General features: G+C 45.4%; 1 protein-coding gene across 9 annotated transcripts in view; it reads left to right on the top strand.

Moving 5' to 3' along the window:
• Positions 1–2872: 2872 nt before the first annotated feature.
• The window catches only part of ZNF691 (zinc finger protein 691), an 80962-nt gene continuing 64876 nt past the window's right edge, over positions 2873–18958 (top strand). For 7 of the 9 annotated variants that reach the window (XR_009009352.1, XR_009009354.1, XR_009009355.1 and 4 more), the window contains exons 1-3: positions 2873–2932; positions 7211–8344; positions 9537–9701. Coding sequence is in view for 1 of the 9 variants with exons in the window: in XM_007164636.2 (XP_007164698.1) it covers positions 7220–8077 (858 nt within the window). In the remaining 8 variants the exon portion in view is untranslated. The other 2 variants (XR_009009356.1, XM_007164636.2) reach the window with 2 other exon arrangements.

Genomic DNA, 18958 nt, shown 5'->3' on the forward strand with positions numbered 1-18958 from the left:
AAAAAAAAAAAAGCCACCCTTTTCTATTTCCTTGATGCTGTTTACAGCATAGTTTGGTGACATTCAGCGCTAATGTACATGTTTTCAAAGCTAACTTGGTGATAACCAGGTATGGGGACTTTAAATGTGGTAGCCGTAATCCTGAAAAACCTCAGGAGCGCAATCAGGAAGCTGGGAGGTATGGCTTCAAACAGAGCAGCTCAGCTGTGTGTGGCCTTGAAAAGGCAGCAGTGGGTTAGGCCATCTGTTGCACTGGCCTTTTTGAATCCCCTCTGGGATGCAGAGAGGTCCAGCTAGAAAAAGTGGCAGTTTTAACCACCAGTGTAGAAGCTTTTGTTCTATAAGACCATAATATTGGAAAACTTGACTATTTGTGAAGCAAACAGCCTCTTAGATCAGAGAGTACTGATCTCACATAGGAAGTTGGTAGACCAGGTGTGAGGATAAAATAATGAACTTGCTTTTTTGGTGTGGGTTTCAGAAAGAAACCTAATCACTCTCAAGTCACACCACATATGTGATCTGACCTCTTTGTGGTGATGTAAGCTATCAGTTTGCAGATGGGTACACAGTTCTGCCCAACAGAAAGTGGATCTATCTGGCTGTCAGAAGTTCTCTTAGTGCCTGTATTAGGGTTCTCCAGAGAAACAGAATATATATTTTATATGTGTGTATACAGACACACACACACACACTCACACAGCAGGAAGAATATATATATTTATTTATTATAAGGAATTTGCTCACACCATTATGGAGGCTGGCAAGTCCCAAGATCTGCAGGGTTAGTCAGCAAGTTGGAGGCCCAGGTGAGCCAATGGTTTAGTTCCCATCCAAGTCTGAAGGCCCAAGACCCAGGAGATCCCATGGTGTAATTCCAGTTTAAAGGCTGACAGGCTTAAGACCCAGGAAAAACCAATATTTCAGTTTGAGTCTAAAGTAGGAAAAAGGTTGATGACTCAGTCTGAAGGCTGTCAGGCAGGAAGAATCCTTTCTTACTTGGGGGGTGGTCAGCTATTTGGTTCCATTAGTCCTTCAACTGATTGGATCAGGCCCACCCACATTAGGGAGAGCAATTTACTTTATTCAATCTACTGATTTAAATGTTAATCTCATCTAAAAACCCCTAAAGAAATACTCAGAATAATGTTTGACCAAATATCTGGGCACCCTATGGCCCAGTAAAATTAACTATCACAGCTCCTGAATGGAATTTTTTGTTTGCTTTTGTACAGTCCTTAAATAAAAGTTTGTTATTCATTGTTTGGCATGCTCTTATTTTCATTGTGAATGAGAAGTTGTGGGGAAAGGCTTTGGGCTGGTAAGAGAAGAGCACGTTATGGGATTGGTTTTGAACAGCCTTGATTCAACCCATGCAAGCTTTAACTACAGTTAAAAATAAAGCCACAGTTTTATTTCTGCGTCTGCCTTCTCTGTATTTCATTTATATCAGTTTATAAAGTAATAGCGTGTATGGGGTATTTACATTTCACTCATCCATATTAAATTTCAAACATACTTTTGTGAATATCCCAGTCTTAAAACTAATTCACATTATTCACATTGGCTGCACCCAAGGAAACTTACCAGCAGGAAAGAGAACTGACATTTATGGAGACAGAAGCATTACATATGTTAACTCTTTTTCTTCTTCTTCTTCTTTTTTTTTTTTTTGGCTGCAGTGCACTGCATTGCAGGCCAGACCAGGGTTCGAACCCATGCATCCTGCAGTTGAAGCGTGGAGTCTTAACCACTGGACCAGCAGGGAAGTCCTGACTCATTTAATCCTTACAATAAGGAAATAATGCTCTAAATGGCTAGGTAGTAGAACTGGGAGCATAAATCTAGTGTATCTAGCTCTGAAGACAATACCGTTTTCTCTTTGCAGTGAAATACCTCGAAGATATGAGAGGCGTGTAGAATTTTAGCATACATATTTGATTAGACTTTTTTTTAAAAAGTTAAACCTGAAAAAAAAATCCTAATCCTGGATATGCCTTAGTGGTCTTGTTGTGTCTGAACTGATGAACAACAGTCAGGTTTAATTAAATAGCACTCAGAAAAAACCCTGCGCAGGGGCTTTGGGAAACCGGAGGTGGTTCCTTGGACAGAGAACGTTTAGCTTCTCTGACAAATGTATTGGATTAGTTGATCTTTGAACTCCCTTCCAGGGGGAGGGACAAATTAGGAGTATGGGATTAACAGATACAAACTAGTATCCAAAAAATAGATAAGCAACAGGGATTTACTGTATCATACAGGGAATTATACACAATATCTTCTAATAACCTATATAATGGAATATAATCTGCAAACAACTACCCCAAATCACTATGCTGTACACCTGAAACTAACACAATATTGTAAATCAACTATACATCAATATAAATAAATAGACTCCCTTCCAGTTCCACAATCCTTTGGCTTTAAATTATAAACGTCCAGTGAGGCGCGGGACTCTGGCTTCGCGGGATGTCTACAGGACCATCAAGGGTCGCCAACTCAGAGTAAAGAAGCAGCTCTGAATTCATAACCCCTTGGAGGTCATGTGGGTTAGCTCTACATATTCTACAACTTCCCAGACCGGTGGCCCTGCACGTTGGGCTTTTAACGCCAGAGCGCAGAAGGAAATCCGACGACCTTAGAGGGAATCCAGTCTCCACCACTAAATTCTAAACTCGAATTTCTTCTCTGCGGCTACCATCTTCCACAGGACTACAACTCCCAGCAGGCCACGCCCGAGGCCAAAGCTTACTGGCGGCCCTGCCCGGGTTTCTTGCCTTGTGGCAGCCAGTATAGCCAATAGCAAGGAAGGGCAACCCTCAGGAACCAGTCCTGGAGAGGCAGGGCGGATCCTATCAGGGTTCCGGTTCCGACTCCTTCCCCTGACCCTCCGAGGCGGTGCTGTCCCTGACCGTACGGCTGGAGCTAGGTTGGTCGGCGTCGGGCCCGGGGTGGCGGTTCGGGGGAGGCGCGCATGGCGTCGCGGGGGACTCTAAACGTGGCCCCTTCCCTCTCACCGGGCAGCTGGGGCTGTGGCTTTGCTCCCCGGACCCAGTGGGGAGCAAACGGGGCCCTGTGGTCCCTCCGCCCTAACTCCTGACCCATTCCCCCGGCCTGCACGACTAGGCTGCTGGCCCCAAGCCCCTACCTTCTCGCCCTTCTGTTGGCCTTTGAGTAGTCCAGCCCCGCTTCCACTGACCATACCTTTGGGGTCAGCTTCTCCTTTTCTCCCACGGCTCCGGCCCCAAGCCCGCCGGCAAGTCTGAACCCAGCTTCTGTGCTCTAGAACGCTCGTGCCCTCAGACTCAGACTCCGCCCCGCTGCACACGACCCAGCCTCTTGGGCCGGGTCCCCTGACCAGTTTCCTCGGACCATCTGACTCTTTTGGTCCTTCTCTATCTCTCACCCCTTATCCACCTCCCCTGTACAATTCCCAGTTCTTTAACACAGTTTCCCTGATCTTTCCAAGCTCCTCTCTCCCCTTCCTCCCCTCCAGCTCTCGACTTGATCCTAATGACCCCGAACTTCGGCCCTTCAGACCGCTTTCCAGCTTGGCCTCTTCCCTCTAACCCAGGCCTTTGGTCTTCAGCATCTGTGATCAACAACCCCACCTTCTTAGACCTGGCTCCTTTTCCACTGCCTCAGTCCCTTCCACCTTTGGTCCTCCCTGTACGTCTGAGCCTCCTGGGAAGACAAGCCCCATGGACTCCTTTCTCCTCTGAAATCTCTGAAATGTAATATGTAAGAGCCTCTTTACTTTACCTGCCACTGTCTTCTCAGTAGATGGTGGGCTCCCCATCTCGGTAAGTCCCAATGTTGCTCACCCATCTTGCAAGTCCTAGCTCAAAGACCACCTTTTCCGTCAGGCTGCTCATCCCTGATCTCTTCGGGGAGATGTGCCTGTGTCATCAGAACTACCATGGCCCTGTTCCTGCTTTCCTTCCTTCCTTCCCTCTTTCTCTCCTCTTCCTCCGATACTGGTGTAGTGCTTAAAAGCACTGGCTTTGGAGTGATGGGCATGGCTCCCAGTTCTGCCTCTCACTTGCTGTGTGCCCTTGGGCAGATTACAATTTCCCTGCTTCCACTGGAACTTAACCTTCTACACTGTATGAGTTTCTGGAGTTCAGGGTCTATTTCACTGCACTGTACCATAAACTCTTTTAGGGTGGTGACTATAATCTTAAATCTTTTTGCTCTTTTTTGACCCAGCATTCAGCCCTGGGTAGAGTCAGAGCTTGGAATATTGTGGGTTCTCAGGATAGCAGGATTGGTAGTGAGGAGGCCATGTAGCTCATTGCATAAAGACAGATGTTGGAGCCCTAGGTGGGATGGGCAGCGGTAGGAAGTAAATTAGATCATATCCATTCACTTGTACTTAAAAAAAGTTTTGAGCACCAGGCCTTGTGCTGGAGAGATTACCAGAATGACCCAGTCCCTGCCCTCAAGTTGCTTATAAACTAATAGTGGAAATAGACATGTAAACAGATAATTGCAAAACACTGTAAAAGCAAGTACAAGATTCTGTGGGTGCATAAAGGAGGAAGTGGGCAGGAATTAGGAGATTGCTAAGGAATAGTGGGTGAGAATAGACACAAGTAGGCATGAAATGGGTTCTGGAGACAGGCCCGGCCTTCATTCAATTCATTCAGCAAATATTTATTAAGGATCTACTAGGTATGACTGCCACTGCTGTAGGAGTTGGGGTTATATTAATGAATAAAGCAAAGAACCTGGCCCTCATGGAACTTATGTTTTGCAGGGGGAGGCCGATACTAAATAATAGACATAAAAAACAGATTGTTAGGAGGCGAGAAGTGCTGTGGGGCAGGGGGGACTGAGTGAAGGGGAAGGGGTCGTAATTTTTAAATTTATTTTTTTGGAGGGGTTGTAATTTTTAAAAGGATGGTCAGGAGACAGTGAATAAATATCGGAATAAATTGTTTCTGATTTTTTTTGCATTTTTGAAAGTGAAGCAGTCCTATTATTTTTCACATCACTTATCTAGATTCTTGAAAAAGCACTTTCTAATAGAGATTGGTAAATTATACTTCACCTCCTTTTTTTTGTTTGTTTGTTTTTTTGGGTTTTTTTAATAGATCTTTATTGGAGTATAATTGCTTCACAATGCTGTGTTAGTTTCTGTTGTACACCAAAGAGAATCAGCCATATGCATACATATGTCCTCATATCCCCTCCCTCTTGAGCCTCCCTCCCATCCTCCCTATCCCACCCCTCTAGGTCATTGCAAAGCACAGAGCTGATCTCCCTGTGCTATGATGCTGCTTCCCACTAGCTAACTATTTTACATTCGGTAGTGTATATATGTCAGTGCTACTCTCACTTCTCCCCAGCTTCCCCCTCCCAACCCGTGTCCTCAAGTCCATTCTCTATGTCTACATCTTTATCCCTGCCCTGCTTTTAAATAAAGTTTTATGAAAACAGACACACCCAATCATTTACAGATTTTCTATGGCTGCTTTTATGATACAATGGCAGAGTTGAGTAGCTGCAACAGAGATCCTATGGCCCCCCAAATTTACTAAATATATACTCTGGTCCTTTACAGAAAGTTTGCTGACCCCCCACTCCTTAAAGATTTAAGGTACTGTCCGTATTTCACATTTTAGATTATATGTAATGTACCATTTTTTAATTGAATTTTTTTCTTTCCTAACAAGATCATGTAAGGGATCTTTTTCATTCTTGCCTTCTTCACAGGGCTAGCATGTAGCGTCTTCAACAATTGTAGTAGCAGCTGTCATGTACTGAATGACTAATACTGCCACACTTTACACTGAGCATATTATAGGCATTTTCTCTAACAAAGTCCTGCTGTGTCGGTCGGTATCACAGTTTTAGTGATGTGGAGGTTGAGGCTCAGAGTGGTTGAGTAATTTGCAGAGTTGTAAAGACAGTATGTGTCACTATAGGGATCTAACCCTAAATTTAGTCGGTGTCCCTTCCATCACCGGGCCCCACCTGGAGCAACTATCAAGCTTTCATTTTCTATCATCAATGCCCCATCATAGTCTGTGCTTCCCTCCCTCATCCCTTTGTTCATGTCACTCTGTACAGTATCTCCACCAGCCCACTCTGCCTTTTGAAATGCTGTTATTTCTTCAAGGTTCAGAGGACATACCACTCTCCTCTTATCAGTACTTTCTTCCCCTCATTCCCTGTCCTTGGCTGTCAGAACTCAAAGGAGTCTGTGCAGCTTAGCAAGCATTTGCTGATGTTTGCATAAGTAGGCCCTGTGCTGGGCACTGTGTGTGTGGGGGGGGCAGGGAATGTGTGTCTGGGAGACTGTGTGTGGTGTGTGAGTATAGCTGGATGTGTGTATGGTGTGTAATTGTATAGCCATGAATGTGGCTCTGTGTGTGGGAGGGCTGTATGTGGCATGTACGTGTGTGACTGTGTATGTGTGACTGCGTGATATGTGTGTGTGTTGTGAGAGTGGCTGAGTGTGTTTGGTATGTGAGTGTGGCTGTGTGTGGTGTGAGTCTCTGTGTCAGACCGTCTGTGTACGTACTGCCGTGTGTGGTGTTTGAGTGGAAGTGGGCACTGACCAATCAGAACAGACACAGCCCAGGCCCTCAGTGGGTCTTGGAGGACCCAGATGTTAAGCCTTTATTGGCTAGACTGTGGTGAGGTCTGGGGAAGGGAAGGAGTGCACACGTAAGAGGATTCACAGCTGGGCCTTGTAAACGAGTAGGAGAGCCTCAAGAATTCGAGATTCTGTTATCTTCATTTTGAAAGCAGGCAAATAGGTGGATACTTTTAAGGAAGGCTTTTCAAAAAAGATTAAACATAATGGGAACTTCAGTTAACTTAACAGTTAGGCAGAAAAATTGAACTCATCCCCAAATGGAAGCTCCTTTACTTGTAGGTGAATTAAGAGTCTAGACTGTCATTGTTTAGTGGTATTAAGAAAAGTGACATTATGCAAATCATACAAATATCTTTTGGGGGTGGACAAAGCTGGGTCCTTCTTTTTGCTCTGGTGGGTAGCTTTAAATATCTGTGGAAGTTTGTCACTTGAAAGTAAGTAAAGGCATTCTATCCAAGTATTCCAGTTAATTGAGGTTATTTCTGACGAATGGTTCCATAGGGATGGTGTATACCCACCCCTTCAACCAGGACGAAAGATTCCCTGGGGTCTGGCCTGACCCAAGGAATAAAGGTGTTGGCCGTTTGTGTTCATTCTCAGGGTTCAGAGATGGGCAGTGAGAAGGAGCAGAGCCCAGAACAGCACCTGCCTGAGGAAGGGGAACGGGGTAATAAGCCCTGGAGAGTGGATGACTCAGAGGGTTCTTGGATCCCAGATGGGGAGAAAGAGCATGGGCGAGCAAGCCTGTCAGAGGGGCCACGAGGGCTCTATCCAGAGAAGCCACCGCAGGACGCCACTGTCCCCGCTGGAGAGCCAGAGGACCTCTCTGCTCATCCGAGGCCCGAGGCCGATGAGAAGCCCTTTATATGTGCCCAGTGTGGCAAAACCTTCAATAATACCTCCAACCTGAGAACACACCAGCGGATCCACACAGGCGAGAAACCCTACAAGTGTTCTGAGTGTGGCAAGAGCTTCTCGAGGAGCTCCAACCGCATCCGGCACGAGCGCATCCACCTGGAGGAGAAGCACTATAAGTGCCCCAACTGCGAGGAGAGCTTCCGGCGGCACTCGGACCTCACCACGCACCAGCAGGACCACCTGGGCAGGCGGCCCTTCCGCTGCGACATCTGCGGCAAGAGCTTCAGCCAGAGCTCGGCGCTGGCCGTGCACTACCGGACCCACCTGGAGCCGGCGCCCTACATCTGCTGCGAGTGCGGGAAGAGCTTCAGCAACAGCTCCAGCTTCGGCGTGCACCACCGCACCCACACGGGTGAGCGGCCCTATGAGTGCGCCGAGTGCGGGCGGACCTTCAGCGACATCTCCAACTTTGGGGCGCACCAGAGGACCCACAGGGGCGAGAAGCCCTACCGGTGCACGCTGTGCGGGAAGCACTTCTCCCGCAGCTCCAATCTCATCCGCCACCAGAAAACTCACCGAGGAGAGCAGGCTGGGAAAGATGCCAGCTGAAGAGGGCAAGGAAGAGAGAGAGCAGAGCGTGGGACCCCAACCTAGTGCAGAAAGGTCTTTAGGATCTCCTGCTGCCCCCTTGACCTCAAGCCCTTCCTCCCACTTTGGAGAATGGTTTTCTGTTGCCTCTGAAGCCAGGATCTCCAGGAAGTCCTGAGAAGGGACTCTTGAGTAAAAATCTTCACTTTTTTCCAGGCCGATTTCTTGTGGTAGAAAGTCAGAGGACCCCGTCTTGGCTTCACCTCCTTGGGGTGAAAGAGAAATAAGGTAGGCTTAGGACATGCTCGTATCATTTGGGCAACCGTCCCCTGGCCTTTGAGGAAGTACCTGTGAGGTGGGCATCCCTGTCTGGAGGTCCTCTGTATAGTATGTGGACCGCTTAGGGCACACTGCAGTGGGCCATTAGTTCCCACCTGCTGTGCCTCAGCTGGGCTGGGAGGAGCAGGGGAGAAAGGGGCCCCCTTGGCCCAGAGAAGAGGTCTGAGGTCCTACTTTCGGAATGAAAGGGAAGCCCTCAAGGAGCCATGATCCAGGGACCCTCACACTCCCTCATGTTTGTGACTTGTCACCCCCGCCCCAACGTGCATCTGTTTCCCCAGGGTTAGCAGTAAAACCCTTTAATGAAAAGGACCCGTGTACTTATTTGGGGGCATCAAAGAAGTGGGGAGGTGGCTGCACCGCAGCCACTCTGGAAGGGAGTTGAATTCCCAGAAAGAACGGGTGGCTGCTCTGAAGAGCAAAAGGAAGCAGCTGACTCTGAGGTCTGTGAGGAGGAAGGGGAAAGGGAAGGCAGGAATATCAACTGCGCATCCACTCTATGCCCTGGATTCTGCAGGTCACTTTCACATTCTCTATCTCATTTAGTTGTCGCAGCAACCGCAAGGGAGTAAGATGAGACAAGTGAGGAAAGGTGAAGTCACTCGCTGTGAAGTCTCACAGCAGGTGTGTGGCAGAGCCAGAGTTCAGACCTGGGCCTCCCTTGATTCTGAGCTGATGCTCTTTCACTACATTCACCTTGCTGGCTTCCGAAGGAGGAGCCACGTAGGGGGCTGGCCTGGGACCAAGTGATTCCCTGCAAGTGGGAGTTAGCGTGGCCTCTTGATACAGCCCTGGACCCTCTGCCCTGTGGGATGTCGGTGCCAAGCATGAGAACCTTTTCAACTTTAGATTGATTATTGATTGACACTTATTCGGTGCCTAGGAAAAATGACAGTGACAGGGAATAGGGGGTGAAGGGTGGGACAAGATGAACCTAAGGCCTTTGCCCTTAGTAGCAGTAGTTCAGTTCCTAACGGAACTACTTCTTAGGGATAGCTTGTTAGGGATCATGCCTGGCTTTCTGCCCTTCTGAAGGCCTGGCTCCACATGGCAGTTTTCAGTGTTTTCTGCATGGAAGTTTAGTGTTCATCCAAATTTCCTCCAACAAATACAAAAGACCCCTCTCTATCTCTCTTGCCAGTCTGGAGCCCTGCTCTTCCAGAGTGAGGGGCCCTCCTCATTTGTAGCCAGTTGGCAGAATGTGACTCTGGCACTGCTGATGACCTGACCTATCACACGGGATCTCGCCGCCTCCCCAGGAAGGGATACGCCAGTCATCATCCTATTCTCACAACAGCCCTGTCAAGTAAGGATTACCCACATTTGACAGATGCAGAAACAGGCTTACATGGCAAGTCAGTGGCAGGGTCAGGAACCTAACCTACTTCTACCCAAACCCAAAGCCTGTATTTTTTGTAACCATAAAAGACGACTTCCCAAACAATTCCCTGACATTTTGTAGGATCCTTTTCAGTTTACAAAGCACTTTTATTTCATGTACATTTTCCTGCTCCTTGAAAATCTCCATACAAAATATTTTAAACATATAGTCACCCAACTTGCATGTATGAATTGCTCCCTAATAATAGAAGTTGCCAGGGACTTCCCTGGAGGTCCAGTGGTTAAGACTCCATGCTTCCACTGCAGGGGGCACAGGTTCGATCCCTGGTTGAAGAACTAAGATCCCGCATGCCATGTTGCCAAAATAAATAAATAAAACTTTAAAAAGTTGCCATCTAACAGCTACTGAATGCCAGTTATTATACACCATTATTTCTGATCTCCATGACTAGTCTGCAAAGTAGTAGTATCCCCATTGTCAAGATAAGGAAGTTCTGAGGGGTTAAATGACCTGACCTAATGGCTGAGCTGGGATTCCAATCAGGTGTGTCTGATTCCAAGGCCAGCTCTTCATTTTGCTCATTACCAAGCTAGGTCTGCTGTTCTCCTCTCAGTCTGGGGAGCTTGGTAATCCTTCCAGACCCAGAGCCTTAGTGACAACTGCTGTGATTCTTTTGGAGTCTGCTGCCAGTGAGACCCAGGACCTGCTTTGATCTTGGGACATAACTTGCTGGCCGATCTCATTTGCCCTTTTTTGACCAAGTTCATAGGCTAGGTTTTCTGTGTTGGTCCAGGCTATTGAGTCCTGACTAGTCCATTTATTCGCTCTCTGACTTCCTTTTTTGCTAGCTTCCTTTATTTTCTCCTTCATTCCCTTTTCCTCTTCCCTTTCTTCTCCCTTTCCTCTCCCCTTCTTTCTTCCCTCCCCACTTCCTTCCTCTCTCTCTTCCTCCTAGTTGCTAGGAATACTGACAGTGAAGTTGTGGCTCCTGTGTTCTCTGATGTGGGGTGGCTGTCAGGCTTCAACAACACGCAAACCTGGAAGGGTGGGGCCCTCATCAGCTCCTGGCACTTGATCCTGGTGTGGTGGCCACCCGCAGGCTCCCTGCCCCTAGACCGAATTCACATGAAGCCCTTTCCCTCCCGTCAACCTTATGGCCTTCATGCAATTCAGTTCCATCCACCAACATTTATCAAGCGGCTGTTATGTGTCAGGAAGCAGGGGGTTCTCCCCGCCTCACCTAAGGGAGTTTTAACTGGATGCCCGACAGGGTCCAGAACAGGGAAGGGAGGTTGGGGGTAGGCAGGGAGAAGGGAAAAGCTGTGCACACTTAGCCTATGTTCAGGCCCTCTTTCTTGCCTCAGCACTGGAGGAACTTGACCCCTGAACTCTCTCCCCCGTGATAGGAAAGGTACAAGGGACATCAGTACAGCCATAGGCAGAGCCCATGGACCCCAACTTCTGTTGGAACAGGCAGTCATGCCTGGTCTCTTTCTGCTCTGAAAATTCTGGGTTCCTTCTGCTATGAGATCCCAGATGAAAGGAGAGACCCACGTGCACTTTTACCCACAGGCCTTGCCGCCTACCATCCAATACTCACTCCTTGGAATCAAGGCATTTCCCCAGAGTCTCTAGTCAACAGGGAGACATTAACCCATTACTGTTTGGGTAACATAACTTCTTTCCCATTCACGATCACAATACAGTAGTGCAGGCAAATTACAGGATTGCTTTTGTCAGAGCCTGGAAGAGAGGCCTGGAGCCAATCCTACACACATCTGGGTATTGGAAAATAGTGATTATAACAGCATTTACTATTGAGCCTAATTTCTAAATCTTCACAATTCTGCAAGGTAATTATTGTTTCCATTTTGCAGATGATGAAATTGAGGTTCAGTTAGATCAAGTGACTTGCTCATTTAAGGTCACATGGCTGCTAGGTGGCTCACCTGGGATTTTAACCAACCCAGGCCTCATACTAATGCCTTCTTAATGACCGCATTGTCGTTAAGCCTTGCTCCCTGGACCCCCGCTCCCTGTCAGTTCCCGCTACTCCTTAGAGTGGTCCCATCCCAGAAGGATGTAGTTCTGTCACATCTCTCTCATGGTTGTTTGGCTGGGCCTAGGAATCGACGCTCCTGGGAAAGATGGGGTGTACAGAGCCAAGGCAAAGCTGCTGAGGATAAGGTCTGCTGGGGAGAAGTCTGGACAAGGACAGAGGGATCGGCTGGAGCCCTGTGAAGCTCCTTCTTGTTCTCCCTCCCCATAGGGCATCTCCAGGGCAGTGCAATGTCCTGCTCTTGTCCCCAGGGTGTTTCGGGACCCTATGACAAACGGGGCTTGCTCTTCTTTCTCCTTATCTGACTCTGAGAAGCTGCAGGACTTTCTCTTCCCCCTGCTCTGGGACACTGTCCAGGGCCTCAGCCTACTGGCCTGAGGCTCCCACCCTGGGTTTAATTTCCACCAATAATGCTCTCAAGTCCTGAGTTGAGACGCCAGACCAGGGTACAGCCCACAGAGCTCCTTCACCTGCAGTAGCGGGCTAGTGACAGGTGGGAGAGGGGGGAGCCTCTCGGCCCCAGGTAGCTGTCCCCCTTGTAGGGGGTGAAAAACAACTGTCCCTTTACCCTTCAGAGTTCTTGGCTGAGACCCCTGTAACAAGAGACAGATTAACAAGAGAAAAACAGAAGTTTATTCATGTGTATACCTCACGTATACCTGGGAGACACCCAGGGAAAATAAGTTAACTTGCCCAGGTGGCCTAAACCATCTTTAGCCAAATATGAAATAAAGAAAGGTGAGGGTGGGAGAGAAAGCAAGTTATGGGAAGTTAGCAGGAAAAGCAGGGTAAACAAAGGTAAGATTTGCTATGCAGATTAAGTCTCTGCCTTCTCCATTGATAACATTCTCTTATGATTTAGTCATCTTCTCCTCCAAGTGCGGCGAGGTAGACACCCTTAACAAATGGCGATTTCCTTTTTAAGTATAAATTTCCCTCTCAAAAAAGTAATTTCTACTCTGTTTTCCCGAGTTTCTCCCTTTGAGTGCAGGAGATTGGCACTTAAACCCAGAGTTCCAGGGCAGGATGATAGGTGTCATTACAGTTGTGCCCCGGGGGCTGTGGGAGCCCTGGGGAGGGCCCTAACCTGGCCTGTACTAGTCATTGGGCCCCAAAAGTGAGAAAGACACAGTCCTTCCTGCAAGGAACTCAGAGGAAGAGAAACTCCCTTCTGATCAAGGTGTTGGGGGAACACACGTGGGATGGCTAACTGCAGGGGAGGAGAAGGCTGAGAGAGGGATTGAATTTGGTCTTGGAGAATGAGTAAGTGTTTACTAGGTAAAGAAGAGGAAGCCTATTTCCGATGGAAGGGAAGCCTTAGTGTTTTAGGGAACGGTGAAACATTTGAGGTAGTGAAGATTGTCCTGTGTGAGGAGGAGATGAGGCTTGTTAGGTAGTTGGAGGCCGGCTCATGAAGGGTGTTGGATGCCAGGATAAAGAATTTCAGATTGTGGATGGTAGAGAATTTTAAAGCCGAGGGATGGCATGATCGCATTCACCCTGTAGGAAGAACACCAGGCTAGTGTGGAGTATGAACTAAAGGGGGCAAGTAAGTCGGGAACGTGTATATAGAAGCCAGGTGCCAGCTGGGGCCTCCCAACCCACAGAGAGCTCTCTGATTGCCTCAGAGCCTTGCCAAAGCCACAGCACGGGAGAGTCCAAACCCGCCACAATTTCTGCAGATTCCTGGCCCTTATGCTCTCATGGTCTCTTGCCTGAGGTTCCTGTGGTCTGTGCAGTCCTTCTCTGTGTTGACAAAAAATTAATCAGTCGATCTAAGAAAGAAATGGAAAATTTTATTAGAGCCAAACTGGGTATTATGACCCGGGAACAGCCTCTCAGAAAGCTCTGGGAACTGTTCCACCCGTTAGAGGTCAAAGCTCAGTTATATAAGTTTCTGAGACAGAGGGCTGTACATTAAGTGACGTATTATTGACAGTTTACACAATCCAGATCTACGTGTACAAAGCAAGTAGTGGGTCATGGGTCATCATGGGCCCTTACAAGATTAAGAAGGAAGGTTATCTCCCAAGGAGTTATGACCCTTAATGAGATTAACAAGGAATGTTATCTCCTAATGAGGTCTGGTTAGTGCAGGTGCACAACACACACTAAAGGGGAGGGAGGAGGAAAAAAGAAAAATGTTATTTTAATTTTTCTTGTCTTACCATAAAATATGAATTTTATTTCATCATCTATTTTGTCCCCATTTGCCTTATCACAGAACTAAGCACCTTCATGGGTTCCCTGAGAAGTTCTGTCATACCAAGCATTTTGTACGTTTAGAATCCCTTGAAGAGATGGGGAATCTTGGGGAGAGGTCACACCATGGTGTGTGACTAACTTGCTCTTCTTTTTTTAAAAAAAAAAAAGTTTATTTATTTTGGCTGTGCTGGGTCTTAGTTGTGGCATGCAGGGTCTTCGTTGCGGCATGCGAAGGCATGAGAACTCACAGTTGCGACATGCGGACTCATAGTTGCAGCATGCAGGATCTAGTTCCCCGACCAGGGATTGAACCCGGGTCCCATGCATTGGGAGTGCAGAGTCTTACCCACTGGACCACAAGGGAAGTCCCTGCTCTTCTTTCTTCCCATCGCTGTCCTTACCCCTTCTCCCCCAGATTGCCATGGAAATTCCAGGTTGTTTTACTCTATTATAAAAAGCTGTTTAGCTTTCCTCAGCCTCTGATACTAATTTGTATACAAAAACACATCAAGGGGCTCAGCAGAACAAGGTCTCACCACTTAACGGTGGTACACCCACCCCAAAAAAAGCAGCTGTAAAAAACCCAAACAAATAAATGCCCTTGAAGATTTGCAAAGCATGTAAACATATTAAAGTTCAAGACAGTAGTGTGAGCACAAGTGGTTGTTTCCTCTTCCTTTTGAGACCTTCATTAAAATGACAGAATAGGAATATTAACACATAACAGCAAAGAGAATGGCAGGGAAGAGGGGTGGCAAGTGTAGAGACTTCAACAAATTTCTAGAAGTAAATGACAGTACACTGGTTGCTCAACAGAGTGGAGGAAGCCATAGCCCAGAAGGTAGGCAATGGGAGTGAGAGCCAGTCTTTCCGGCAAGATCCCAGAGAGGCTCTGAACTCATAACCAGCAAGTGCTGAGACAGACATGAAAAGTGGACCTAAAAACAAGGGCGTTTGTAGAAAGTCTGTCTATGCAGAAGCTTGTACCCGTCACCCCCTAACCCCTTTACCTTCAAAATGGAGAGTGATTGGCACTTACTTCCAGACAAGCAAAACACACACACACACACACACACACACACACACACACACACACACACACACACACACACACACACACACACACACACACACACACACACAGCAAAACCAAGAAGGCTCATTCTATAGAAATCCAGTAAGTCCCCAGGAGAAATCTAGGGTGTTTAATGTGTTGACATCCCAGAATAAAACTTTTGTTATTGTGACATTTATAAACCCTCCCCCCACCCTTTCCCCCAACAATCACCCACACACTCACCCTACAGTAATGCCTGCCAGAAAACCCTACTGCCAAAAGTCCTTCATGTTCTGTCTCAGGGAAACAGATACAGGGAAACAGAGGAAATATACAGCAACAGAAGACACCAGCTCAGTTACTAAGATTGTTGGTCTGTTATTCCATAAACATGCAACCAGGAGGACCAGAATTATAAAGACAACTAAAAGCATAAGAGAGAGGCAAGATAAACAGAATAAGTGACTCTAGGCAACAAAGTTTTAATGGCACAGTAGAATCTTTTTTTAAAAATTGAGGTATAGTTGATTATAATATTATATGAGTTTCCGGTGTACAACATAGTGATTCAGAATTTTTATAGATTATACTTCATTTAAAGTTATTATAAAACATTAGTTATATTCTCTGTGCTGTACAATATATCCTTGTAGCTTATTTACTTTATATGTAGTAGTTAGTAACTTAATCCCCTATCCCTATCTTGCCCCTCCCTCTTCCCTCTCCCCACTGGTAACCGCTAGTTTGTTTTCTGTATCTGTGAGTCTGCTTCTGTTTTGTTATATTCATTCATTTGTGTTATTTTTTTAGATTTCACATATAAGGGATAACATACAGTATTTGATTTACTTCAGTAAGTATAATACTCTCTGAGTCCATCCATGTTGCTGCAAATGGCAAAATTTCATTCTTTATGGCTAATATTCCATAGTATATATATACCACATCTTCTTTATCCATTCATCTGTTGATGGACACTTAACTTGTTTCCACACCTTGGCCATTGTAAATAATGCTGCTACAAACATTGAGGTGCATGTATCTTTTTGAATTAGTGGGTTTTTTTTTTTTTTCAGCTATATATCAGGAGTGGAATTGCTGGGTCATATGGTAGTTCTATTTTTAGTTTTTTTGAGAAACCTCCATATTGTTTTTCACAGTGGCTGCACGAATTTACATCCCACCAACAGCGTACAGGGTTCCCTGTTCTCCACATCCTCACCAACGTTTGTTATCTGTGGTCTTTTTGATGATAGCCTTTCTGACAGGTGTGAGGTGATATCTCATTGTGTTTTAATTTCTTTGATGAGTAATGATGTTGAACATCTTTTCATGTGCCTGTTGGCCATCTGTATATCTTCTTTGGAAAAATGTCTGTTTAGGTCTTCTGGCCATTTTGAAATTGGGTTGTTTGTTTTTTTGATATTGAGTTGTATGAGCTGTTTATATATTTTGTATATTAACCCCTTATTGGTCATATCATTTGCAAATGTCTTCTCCCATTCAGTAGGTTGTCTTTTCATTTTGTTGAGGTTCCCTTTGCTGTGCAAAAGCTTTTAAGTTTAATTAGGTCCCATTTGTTTGTTTTTGCTTTTGTTTCCTTTGCCTTAGGAGATCCAAAAAAATATTGCTATGATTTATATCAAAGAGTGTTCTACTTATGTTTTCTTCTAGTAGTTTTATGGTTTCTAGCCTTAAATTTAGGTCTTTAATCCATTTTGAGTTTATTTTTGTATATGGTGTTAGAGAATGTTCTAATTTCATTCTTTTACATGTAGCTGTCCAGTTTTCCAGCACCACCTATTGAAGAGACTGTCTTTTCCCCATTGTATATTCTCACCTCCTTCGTTGTAGATTAATTGACCATGAAGGTGTGGGTTTATTTCTGGGCTCTCTGGCACAGTAGAATCTTTAAAAACTTTAATGATATCCTCAGGAAGATCTGGGAAGAGATTACCTCCATAGAACAAGAAAGGTTGCTAGTGGAAAGAGACCAATTGGAAAATTAGAAATAACTTTTGGATATTAAGCATATGATAGCTAAAATAAGATATTCAAGAAACCACTTGGGAGATAACATCAAGAAAAGCCCCTAAAATATAAGGCAAAAATACAGAGATAGGGAAAGAAGAAATAAAGGACACAGAAAATCAACTTCTTATGATGAAGACTGCTGGTTGTCCTCCAAAATCCGTTCACCTTTTTTATTGGGGGCACTTAACTAACTAACATTTCCTAGTCTCCTTTGTAGTTAGGTATAATCCTATAATTTAAGTTCTTGCCCATGGAAAATGAGCAGAAATGGTATATGACATTCCTGGGCCTATACCCTCAGGAAAGCAGGCATGCCTTCACATTATTTTCTTTCCCCTTTTTACCAGCTGTAACCTGCAGGAGCCCAGCTTTGATGGTTGCAGACTATACAATGTCCTAGTGTAGACTTGCCAGATAAAACACAAGGTACCCAGTTAAATTTGAATTTCAGATAAACAATGAATCATTTTTAGTATAAGTATGTCCCAGATATTGCATCTTAGTGGATGGCAGAGCAACAGGATAAAAAGAACTGGGTTTTTGAATTTAGCATGTAGCAATGCTACCCCATTCACTTGGATACACATTTCAAAACTGTTAGTGAGAGAGAAACACACTTTTTTTGTACTCCAAGCCACTGTGTTGTTTGGTCTCTTTATTACAGCACCCTAATCTTTCATCCTAATACTTAGAGGTGAATTTCTGCCATAACAAGACTGTGGGTCATCTTACTATATATGATGTCTTACTCTTGCCATTGGTCATTTTTCCTCCACATTTTAACATCTCCAAAATTAGATGCTGTTTTAGATAAAATACCATATTACAAGAAAGAGATAAGGCAGTGATTTCAGCAAGATGGTGGAATAGGAAGTCCCAAATGTCAGTCCTCAACAGAGACGCCAGCTTAACAACAATGTATGGACCAAAATACCTTTTCGAGAACTCCAGAAACCCACAAGCAGGCACAGCTCAACTTGGGTTGTTTTTCAAGGGGTTGGGGTGAGGGTGGGAAGAAGAGTGGACTATGCATTCAACGTTCTGGCTTTTCAGAGGGTTGCCCGAGGGACTGGTTTCTGTCTCTCATGATTTGCAGTACTGATGGGGAGCCAAAATACTTCGGATGCCACTAAGCACAACATACTTTGGGATGCTGCTGAGTGAGGTGGCTTGACGCTGTAGCACCAGAGAGCTTTCAGTACCACAGACAGACACCAGAGGGAGCAAGAGATTATGAAAAAGAAACCTGAAAAAGAAACCAGCAGACCTCTGTAATTGGAAAATTAGCTGCACAAGCTCAGAGAAGTCACATCCACCAAAAAAGTTTTCAGAGATTCCCCAGAATCTCTAGTCAGGTTAATTATTAAAGGTCTTCCCCTGACAGAAGCCCGTCCAAATGAGGATATCAACAAAGAGACAGAAACTATAAAAAAGAACCAAAAAAATTCTGGAGCTGCAGAATACAATAAGTGAATTGAAAACTTATTAGAGGGGTTCAACAGCACACTTGATCAAACAAGAAAGAATCAGCAAACTCAAAGAAGGTCATTTGAAATTATTTAGAGTCATAGGAACAAAAATTAAAAAGAATGAAGAAGAGTGAAGAAAGCCTAAGGGACTTATGGGACACCGTAGAGTAGACCAATATATGCATTATGGGAATTCCAGAAAGAGAAAAGAGAGAGAACAGGACAGAAAGCATATTTGAAGAAATAATGGTCAAAAATCTCCCAAAACCAAAGAAGGAATTAGACATCCAAATTCGAATATGCTCAAAGGACTCCAAGTATGATGACTCCAAAGGGGCTTACACCAAGACACATTATAATCAAACTGTCAAAAGTCAAAGATAAAGAGAGAATCTTG

Source organism: Balaenoptera acutorostrata, chromosome 1, assembly GCF_949987535.1.
Source record: "Balaenoptera acutorostrata chromosome 1, mBalAcu1.1, whole genome shotgun sequence".
Classification (NCBI taxonomy): Eukaryota; Metazoa; Chordata; class Mammalia; order Artiodactyla; family Balaenopteridae; genus Balaenoptera; species Balaenoptera acutorostrata.